This window comes from Octopus bimaculoides, chromosome 6, assembly GCF_046866305.1.
Source record: "Octopus bimaculoides isolate indiv1 chromosome 6, ASM4686630v1, whole genome shotgun sequence".
Classification (NCBI taxonomy): Eukaryota; Metazoa; Mollusca; class Cephalopoda; order Octopoda; family Octopodidae; genus Octopus; species Octopus bimaculoides.
In genome coordinates, this window is record NC_142933.1 from 98157491 (window position 1) to 98168996 (window position 11506).

Below are 11506 nucleotides of genomic sequence, written 5' to 3' on the forward strand. Positions count from 1 at the left end.
GTGTATTTCTTCTATCTTAATGAATAAAAATTCTTCTGATAGAATAAATGGGCTAATAGAAACCAATGTAGCAAAGAACACAAAATAACTGGTTTAGTTCCTGTTTTTAAGGCAGGAACTCCTTGAAATTTTTGGTATTTGAGTATATTTAAGAATTTAAGGATTGGAGAAAACGCATGTTATAATTGCATACTTTATTCCTACATATGTTTCAAAGGATTACAACCTGTGTGATCCGTAGGAATAAAGTATGCAATTATAACATGCGTTTTCTCCAATCCTTAAATTCTTATATATATATATATATATATATATATATATATATATATATATATGCCATAATAGATATCCTATTGTCCAACATGTTCTTTGAAATGACCTACTCTGATAGTGAATTGACTGTCATTCATTACTATAAGTAGGTCTCATAGTAACATTGTTTTATAAACCTAGAGATAACTGTTGATGTTGTGTTAGCCATGGCAAATTTAAGTTTAATCAATCTGTCACCTGATTTGATTATCTTAATTACTTTATCAATTTTCTTTACAAACAATATGCCTATTCTATTTATCCTGTTGCTGATATTCATCCAGAAGTATTTGTGCTTTGGTTCCTTCCTTTGAAGGAATCTGTCTGAGTCTTATCTCCATCTTATCTTTTATACACAATTCATGTCTATTTGCTTCCAGTCCAGCACCTCTACAATATTTCCAGACCTACTTTTCATGATGGCAGCTGTAAACATTATGAACTTCATAGGAAAAGAGGAGTTTCCTAAATTTGATCTGTCATTTTGTTGTTATTGTTGTGTGTGGTGGGGGTATGAATATAAGTATTTGTGTATCTGCGTGTCCACATTTAAACGTTCTACCTTTTACCCTTCAGTGTTCAGATTATTCTATCAGACATAATGATTATTGCTTGAAATTGTTTTTAATTAATCATGCATTATCTCATATCTTTGAGATTTCAATGATGTGATTGTTTAATGTAGAATATCATTGTAGGGTAGGTATGAAAGCCTAGATCCGGTCAGTTTCAACATAAAATAGATGGAATATTTTGGCCGGATATAGCTGCTTTAAATGCTAAAGGGTTAAACTTTTCTGCATCATGATCTGAAATGTAAGATCTTTTTTTTCTACCCTGATGACAGACGCACAATTTATACAATGTTTATTTGCTTCCATTGTTGGCTGCATATTTCAATGATCTACTTCTATCAACATTATGAGAGATCTCAGAGCACCCAGAAACAGCTGTGTGTAATTTTCTTTGTCATTATATTTCTTAATATATTAATATCTATATATTTATACTTAAATATTCACTGTGGCTGTATGGTAAGTAGCTTGCTTCCCAACCACATGGTTCTAGGTTCAGTCCCACGGCATGGCACCTTGGGCGAGTGTCTTCTACGATAACCTTGGGCCAACCAAAGCCTTGTGAGTGGATTTGGTAGACGGAGACTGAAAGAAGCCTGTCATATATATATATATATATATATATATATATATACATATATATATATATATATATATACATATATATATATATATGTATGTATGTATATATATATATATGTGTATGTTTGTTATTTGTGTTTGTTTGTCCACCCACCATCGCTTGATAATCAATGTTGGCGTGTTTACGCCCCCCCGTCACTTAGCAGTTAGGCAAATGAGACCGATAGAATAAGTACCAGGCTTACAAAGAATAAGTCCTGGGGTCGATTTGCTCGACTAGAGGTGGTGCTCCAGCATGGCCGCAGTCAAATGAGTGAAACAAGTAAAAGAATCTGAAAATTTTCAGTGTTTTCTTTCTTTCTGTTTACAAGTATACATCATCATCATCATCATTTAACACCCGTCTTGCATGGGTATATATTGTATATCAAACCCAAGCTGTTATATCTAATTTGTTTATCTATATAATTGTCAACATATATTTATCATCATCATCATCATCATCATCGTTTAACGTCCGCTTTCCATGCTAGCATGGGTTGGACGATTTGATATAAACAAAATCGAACACACATACACAAGGTATCTGTTCAATTTTATTTATATATCACCAGCTGCTTGTGATTCATCGAGTCTCATGGCTGGTTGCTGACAAATTTTTCCACTTTGTATTGATATTTTATCCAGTCTCTGCTGTTCTGTCAGCATTTATGTGTTTGAAAATAAATTATCATCTTACTTGTATTTTAACATTAATTTTTCCATGCACTCATAGGTTAGGCAGTTTATTGAGGTTACCAGACCCCTGCCATTGGTGCCCAACCTACACTTGTTTCCAAACAAACATTTCCCCATAGTTAGACATGATTTTGCAGAATATTGGAAACGAATGACACTGCTTTGACAGTGATGCTCATTTACAACTATTGTGTGATGTCAAGACAGAGAGATAGAAATGTACATACACATAGACACAGCATGGGATTCTCCCAGTCTCCTTACATCTAATAGAAGAATGTCAAGGACTGGTGTTAGCAAACCGCATTTATTGGTTAGTTTACAGTTGTTTCATTAGCTTTAGTAAAAGAAAAACTAGTGTTATGTCATACTGTTACCATGTCAACAACTGCTGGTTTAAACAATTCCACAAAACATGGAGATAAATCAGTAGTTTTTGACAAGGTACTGGCACGACTCAAGATTGGTTTCATTAAAGCTAATGAAACAATTGTAAACTAAGCAATGAATTCAGTTTGCTAACCCCATTCTTTGATATTCTTTTACTATCTATAGTCTGTGGACATTTTGTGAATTCAAAGATAGCTAGCATTCTGAGAGACTTACCCTGCCTTTCAGCTTTCAATCTGCCACCATTCATGGGAGTGCTTCATGAAGTAAATGCCTGGATTACAATTCCCAATTCACCTGATTATATATATATATATATATATACATATGAGGAGTTATAATTACTACTATTAATATATATATTTTTTTTCCACTTCAGTTCCATTTATTAGCCTTTTCCTGGGATTTTCCTCTGTAGCAATGCGAGGAGTATGTTCGTCTTTTGTACTAAAAGAAGAGCAAGGTAAACATTTCTTTTCCCACTTTCCTTTCTCTTTTATTGCTTTTTCTTCTCACAATTTTTAATCATCATCATTGTCGTTTAACATCTGCCTTCCATGCTAACATAGGTGGGATAGTTTCACAAGAGCCAGCCAGGTAGAAGCCTGCACCAGACTTCTGTGACTGTTTTGGCAGGATTTTTACAGCCGGATGCCCTTCCTAACACCAGCCACTCAGCAGAGTGGACTTAGTGCTTTTTATGCGACACAAGCACAGACGAGGTCAGTTTTGGCAAGGCTTTTACAGCTGGATGCCCTTCTGAACACCAACCACTTTACAATGTGGACTGAGTGCTTTTAAGTGACACCTGCATTGACAGGGTCACCAAGTACTTGCAAGACAAAAAAAAAATTGCATCTCTTGATTTATTAATCTATTATTTGTATTAGCTCCTGGTCGGTTCTAATCAAATAAACCAATGATCAGAGACATAACTGGCACCAGATGTTTTAATGGTTTTTTTTTTTCATTCTCTCTCTCTATTTATGTGTTATTGCTTTACTACCCACAAGGGGCTACACACAGAGGGGACAAACAAGGACAGACAAACGGCGTGCTAACGTTTCTTGTTTCTTTATTGCTCACAAGGGGCTACACACAGAGGGGACAAACAAGGACAGACAAACGGATTAAGTCGATTATACCGACCCCAGTGCGTAACTGGTACTTATTTGATCGACCCCGAAAGGATGAAAGGCAAAATCGACCTCGGCAGAATTTGAACTCAGAACGTAGCGGCAGACAAAATACCGCTAAGCATTTCGCCCGGCGTGCTAACGTTTCTGCCAGTTCGCCTCTCTATTTATGTGTATAAGCAATTTTCTCTTCATGTGTCTGAAGCAAAAGAAAATGTTTATGTCAGTTGTGTTCAATCAATAAATTGTAATCTCATTCTCATTTTATCTGCATGCGTATATTTTTGCACACATGACCCCAGCACTAAAAAAGCACTGTCACCGAAATGGCCTGAATATCCAGTTAGCCATATCAAATTGTCAGCATCCAATCCTTGAGTATTGTCCGCCCTTGAGTATAATACGCAGAGGATTTTTAGGGGGCTGTACCTCTGAAAAAACCTAAACCTTGTGTATAATACGCACCCCTTCTCTAACTTGAGTCAAGGAGGTCTATATAACATCCTTGGTTTGTAAATGTATATACGGTAACATCCTTTATTATTATTGTATATATAACAATGCAAACGTGTAGCTTTTTTGTGCACTTTGTTTGCAGAAAATAAAGAAATAACAGTTATAACGTCAGTGAAAAATAAATATTAAGTAAATTGCCTTTACATATTTATCACTTAGAAAATTTTGCTTAGAAAATATTTTTCATTTTTAACCTCGTATATAGTACACTCTAGAAATTTTGACCTTTAAATTTTGGGAAAAAAGTGCGTATTATACTTGAGGATTTATGGTATTTCACCTTCTCTTGAAGTTTATAAATTCTTATGACATGAACAACATTTTTTTTTTGTTTGAAATTTCAGGGAAACTATTTACCATTATATCTTGTCTACAAAATATCACGTCTTTGATTGCTTCTCTAAGTTTTAATGAAATATACAGTGCTACAGTTGCAATCGACCCAGGAATTTGCTACTACGGGTCTGCTGGAATAAGTATCTTGCTGGTTTGCCTTACTTTGTAAGTCTAGTTACTTTTACATTACTTTATTTAAACTCCATATTACAAATGTTTTGATCTGCTTAAATCTTCTCCTTGTTAACAAATATTCTTTTGCAAATTCTCATGATTACAAAATCCTAAAAACCTACATTGTCACGTTAATATATGTTATTAGTTCAATTCAATCCTCCAACTTGTGTCAGATCCTGTCTAACTGTCTGACCCATGCCAGCATAGAAGATATCATCATTTTAGTATCCACTTTTCCATGTTTACATGGGTCAGATGGAATTTGTTGAGGCAGATTTTTTTATGGCTGGATGCACTTCCTGTCAGCAACCCTCACTTGTTTCCAACAAAGGTAGTATTCCTAGACAGGTTTTCCACAGAAGACTGGAAATGAATAGACAGTGATGCTCCTTTACAATTATCACATGATTTCAAGACAAGGGTACACCCACAGCACGCAGGCGCAGGCACACACACACACACACACACACACACACACACACACACACACACACACACACTCTCTCTCTCTCTTCAACAATAAAGACCATATTTAAAAGATTTCTTCTTCCTTCTTTGGATATTTGCTGGTTGAAGAAGAGATTTCTTCCAGCTGTTCTGCCTTAGTAGCCAAGCTGATGGAGATACCCCACAAAAGTACTTCAGCTCTTTTGGAGCTGCTCTGCAACATTAGCTGCCTTACAAGGGGAATTATTATCAGCATTCCACCTGACAGCTTGAAGACACCTGTCAGAGGACCCAGGTCAACTTGAGTAGGATGCTATCAATTCCTTTTCTTTGCTGATGAATTATAGAACCATTCTGTTGACTGTAGCAAAAAGAATTTCAAGGTTTTGTGCAATTTTATGCTGGCTTAATCCTTCCTTGGATTGACCTCTGAAAATCACTCAACTGCTTCTGGTGTTTGCAGCATGGATAATTACAATAAACAAGTAATATACTATAATCTGAAACGGAAAATAATACAGTAACAGGTTTGAAATATCATGCAAAATGAGTGGTGCCTGTTTACTTTTAAGATGATTCAGTGTTCCATGTTGGAAAGAAGTGAGGATTGGTGACAGGAAGGGCATCTGACTGTAGAAAATCTTCAACAGATTTTGTCTGACCCATGCAGGCATGGAAAAGTGGATGTTAAAAGAGTGGTGATGTCTTTGCATCAGCTCCATCAGACAACATCATTGTGCTGTTTTCTTTGTTGTTTTTTTTACTGACATCTTCCATTTATTTCCTATTTACTGTCTAAATATTTGAGTTCAAATATAACCTCTTATTTTGACAGGTTTTTGTGGACACGGCATAGAAGAATAAAGAGCTACACAATACTTCAAGAAACTGATGTCCCTGCCCATGGGGAAACATAACCAGTCTATGTTTAATTTTCATGATTTTCAAAAGTGGTGTGAGATGAAAGAGCCTGGAGTTATACTGATTTGTTACTCATACACACAATCTTATATTATAAAAGAGCCGATCTCTGTCTGTCCATCTATCACAACATCTATTAGAGGGAGGGAAGAAGGGGAGAAGAAAAAGCCGTTGAGAGAGAAGTACAGTGAGAGAGAGAGAGAGAGAGAGAGAGAGAGTGTGTGTGAATGATAGATAGTTAGATAGGGAGTGTTATCACCATATTAACAAGTTTTAATTAAAAATCTGGAAATTTTGAGTGCAAGTCTGTCAACACAATGCAACAGACTTCAGAAAAATAACTATATTTAGTTATTTTCTTGGTTGGTCGTGTGTGTGTATGTGTATTTATGTATGTCTTTCAACATATAGACAATGCAACAGATTTTTCACGATAATGATAGGTTGTTGTTGAGAGAGAGAAATAGTGTGTGTGTGAAAGGTAGTATTAAAATTTAATTCAAAGCAAAAAAAAAAAAAGCAGGTTGTTGAGCATTCCAATGTGATCATTGCAGCAGGCTTCTGTTGAAGGTAGCAAAGTGACAAATAACAACTAAACTGTATATAATAGTGTGGTTGGAAAAAGTGAGTCTGTCATTAAATTTCGAACAATTTTCTTTAAAAACTGTTTTTCTTTTTCTGAAACCAGCCTTATTTAGCTTTGGAAACATAACCGGTGCAAAAATTTCTCATTATTTTTATATAATTGTATAGTGCTGTATATAGAACATGGCATATAACCAATGCTTAGAATTATATGTGATTTTTCATATTTATCTATTGATATTCCAAGCAATAAATAAACAAGAGTGGCAATAGGTTTTTACATTTCTTCAGTACATTCTTATACATATTTCACTAAAATGAAAATGTCCATTATTAAATGTATTATCTTACAATCAGATTACATCATGCAGTCATCAGAGTTTATGTAACAAATGAAAAATTGGCCTTAATACTTTATAACAGCTCACCTGATACGTGATTTCATCAGAATCTTTTATGTCTAGGATCAGAAGGGACATAACACAATAACATTGAATGGTTAATTACTGAAATCAATATAACTTATAACCTATTATTGTCATCATCATCATCATTTTAATGACCATGTTTCCATGCTTGCTTGGATCACATGGAGTTCTCAGGTTGAATTTTTTATGGGCAAATGCCCTTCTTGTCACCAACTCTCACTTGAATTCATCAAAGTAAACCCTCTCTCTCTCTCACTATATCTCTCTCTCATATATATATATATATATATATATATATATATATATATATATATATATATATATATATATATTCTGCTTAATTGTATATAGTTTTGGTGTTAGAAATTTTACGGTAAAAGATTTTGATTATATTACACTTGTAATAATAAAAAAAAATAATAAAGCAGTATATTTTATGTACATGTGATTTGTTTTATGCTTCATCCAGCCCAATATGGTCATCTTTGGAATTATCCTGTATGAAGATTTTTCATTCCCGTCGATGTTCTCATACTTAACTAGTTTCTCAAGTTCTAAATCCATCAATGATAACAACCTGTGTCATGCAGATTGTGAAATGTTTAAGCAAGGGCTTATAGAACCTCTTAAAAATAAAGGGATTGAAAATAGAAACAATACAGAACTGCAAACAATAATTGTTATAATAGTGGTTTCAAATTTTGACACTGGGCTAGCAGTTTTTGAGGGGAGGGGTAAGTCAATTACATTGACCACAGTCCTTGACTGATACTTATTTTATCGACCCCCAAAAAGTTGAAAGGTAAAATTGACCACCTCTGAAATTTGTGCTCAGAGTGTAAAGATAGATGAAATGCTGCTACACATTTTGTCCAGCATGCTTAACATTCCTGCCAGCTTGTTGCCTTGATCATTTCCGTAATAAGAAGAGCTTGAAAATAGAAGCAATCTTATAATAATACATGAGTATTGCCCATCATATAATTAGTAATGCATCTGTGAATAATATCAGGAATTGTTACATATTTTCAATTATAATTTTACTTGTTTTTGAAATTCAAAATTTTGCTATACAAAATTATGAAATAGAAACTCATTTTCAAAATAATATTTAAGAATTAAAAATTAAATAAAATTCCTCATTTGTATATTGGCAAAAAAATGTGCCATCAGTAACAACAGTATTGTTATATTATTAATTGACTAGCAAACGCACCCGTTCTTTGGATGTTTCAAGTTGTTTTGGTGGTATTGGATGTAAGGGAGACAACCAATATCTGAAAGTTATTTCGCAAAGAGTTACCTCCCTTGACCACGTAACCCAGAAACTGGTGTTTTCTTTTCCCAGGGATCCCTTTACTCATGTGAAAAATTTTAAGAGTCTAAAACCATCTCTGGAGTATAAGTTATGTATGTTCCCAGTTTGGAGAAAATCAGTTAAAAAATATGGCCTTTATCTTTTACACACAGAGACAACAGGATTTATATTATAGATTGTGGATTGTCGAGTTCACTTTTAGTATTCTTGTTTGTGAGTGAATCTAGTTTATTTCAGATATTTTCATTTTAAAAATCATCTCTGGCTAATCATTGAGAAGACATTGGTGTTGCCTTAGTGGAGGTATCCCCTCTCTGGGTGTTCTTGTTTCTTATTATTATTTTGTAAAAGAATTGTTATTAATATTATTATTAAGAGAATGGCGGTGAGCTGGTAGAAACGTTAGCATGCCGGGTGAAATGCTTAGTGGTATTTCGTCTGTCTTTACATTCTGAGTTCAAATTCCGCCGAGGTTGACTTTGTCTTTCATCCTTTCGGAGTCGATCTAATTGCACTGGGGTCGATCTAAACGACTGGCCCACACTCTCCAAAAAGATTTCGGGCCTTGTGCCTAGAGTAGAAAAGAATATTATTATTAAAAGGACAGCAAGCTAACAGAATCATTAGTACACCAGACAATAACGTTTCATTCGTCTTTATGTTCAGAGTTCACATTCTGTCAGATCAACTTTGCCTATCATCTCTTCAGGGTCAATACAATTAGTACATACATGCCTATATTTATACATAATCAGTAAATCATAAATCCCAAAGAGAATCACACTAAGTTATAGAGTAATTATATAAAGATAGTTATGGCCGGTCTATGGGATTACCCAGGGTCTCTCTCCCCTCCATACACACGCAAGCATGTATCTGACTCATACACTGTTCACTTTCCAGACATTTGTACAATACTGCATATGCTTTATGCACACTTTTGACAAGTTGCAGTGCACCTGAGCATTGTATAGAATAATTTCATTATATTATATTATAAAGTGCTTAGCTTTACGGCGTCTCTTCAGGTACTTAATTTCTCGACCCCAAAAGGATGAAAGGCAAAGTGGACCTCGACGGAATTTGAACTCACAACTTAGCAACAGGTGAAATACCACTAAACATTTCGTCCAGCACACTAATAATTCTGCCAGCTATATATATATATATATATATATATATATATATATATATATATATATATATATATATATATATACATATATATATATATATATATATACACATATATATATATATATATATACATATATATATATATATATATATATATATATATACATATATATATATATATATATATATATATATATATACATATATATATATATATATATATATATATATATATACATATATATATATATATACATATATATATATATATATACATATATATATATATATATACATATATATATATATATATATATATACATATATATATATATATATATATATATATATATATATATATATATATACATATACATATATACACACATATATATACACATGCACACACAAACACAAAACAGGCTTTTGCACGTTTTCCATTTACCAAGTTCACTCAAGAATGTAGCATTAGTTGGCTATTGTAGAAGACACTTACCCAAGGTGCTGCACTATGAGACTGAACATGAAACCACATCGTTGTCAAGCAAGCTTCTTAATCACAGGCATTTTTTTTTTTTTTCATATTTCTGTGATCCATCAGCTTAATAATCCATTCTGCTATGGCCACAAGGCTTGAAAATTTGGGGGAAGGGGACTTTCACTGGTACTTAATTTATCGACCCCGAAACGCTGAAAGACAAAGTTGACCTTGGCGGAATTTGAACTCAGAACGCCGCGACAAATGAAATACTGCTAAGCATTTCGTCCACCGTGCTAACGAATATGCCAGCTCGCTGTCTTCCATCAGCTTAATACTGTTTTGTAATAGAAGTACCAGGTCACTAATTTCAGGAATGGATGATTTAATCCACTCCAGTATTTCAGCAACACTCATTTCTATTGACCCAGGAAAAGTTGAAAGGCAAAGTTGACCTTGGCATTACTTGAAACTTATGAAATAAAGGGACATAACTAAATATCACAAAACATTTAATACTTCACTCTAGATTTTCTCCAACTTATTGCTCTCCCTTTAATAATAATTTTAAGTTTGGCACGCGCTAACATTTTTTTGGGTGGGGTAGAGCCTACTTCATTAAAGTGGTTCGCTTAATGATAATCCTTTCTACAATAATCACAAGGCCTGAAATTTAAGAGGTGGGGGCTAGTCGATTATATTAACTCCTACCCTTAAAGAGATGAAAGTTGACCTCAGTAGAATTTGAATTCTAAATATTTGAATTCTAAACATAATAATAATAGACTTGCTAATAGAAATTGAAAAAAGATGGCATCTTAAGGTGACGACTAGGATCTCTAGGAATGATAAAAAAAAGGTACTGAAACCTATTTGAAAATGTTACCAGGCCTACCATCCCTACAGGAAGTGCAAAAAATCATGTTAACTAGAACGACTTATGTACTGAGAAGAGCATTATCGCTGTGAAAACAATATCCATTCATGATTTTATTTATTTATTAATTTTTTTTACATACATATTTTACCTGTGAATTTGTGTGTGTAAACTGGGAATGCATACAATGAGCTTCTCTGCCCTAGGTGTAAGGAAAGTACTCAGCGAGAAATGGAAGAAAATTTGAAGAAAGAAGAAAAAAAACATAGTAATAATAATAATGATAATAATAATAATAATAATAATAATAATAATAGGCCTTGTGCCTGGAAGCTTAGTACTATGATATTACCTGTAGTAATTGGTGCATTGGGATTGATAAAGAAGGGAGCTGAGAAGTATATTAAGCAACTCGCTGGTAACTCCAATCTCTGTGAACTACAAAAGATAACCTTAATGGGTACAGCCCGTATACTACAGAAAGCACTCTCCATCTAAGATGGAATAAATCTGGTGATAATTTTAGCATGCATAGCAAAACAAAAGTGCGCTT

At 33.7% G+C, this 11506-nt stretch overlaps 1 protein-coding gene across 9 annotated transcripts in view; it reads left to right on the top strand.

Annotated features, from left to right (window-relative positions):
* LOC106875144 (lysosomal proton-coupled steroid conjugate and bile acid symporter SLC46A3) overlaps positions 1 to 6989 on the top strand; it is a 42894-nt gene extending 35905 nt beyond the window's left edge. For all 9 annotated transcript variants that reach the window (XM_014923142.3, XM_014923141.3, XM_089354340.1 and 6 more), the window contains 3 exons: positions 2977 to 3060; positions 4594 to 4750; positions 6045 to 6989. In XM_014923142.3, the coding sequence (XP_014778628.1) occupies positions 2977 to 3060; positions 4594 to 4750; positions 6045 to 6126 (323 nt within the window). In that variant the 3' untranslated portion in view covers positions 6127 to 6989. The remainder of the gene's footprint in view (positions 1 to 2976; positions 3061 to 4593; positions 4751 to 6044) is intronic.
* Positions 6990 to 11506: the final 4517 nt, after the last annotated feature.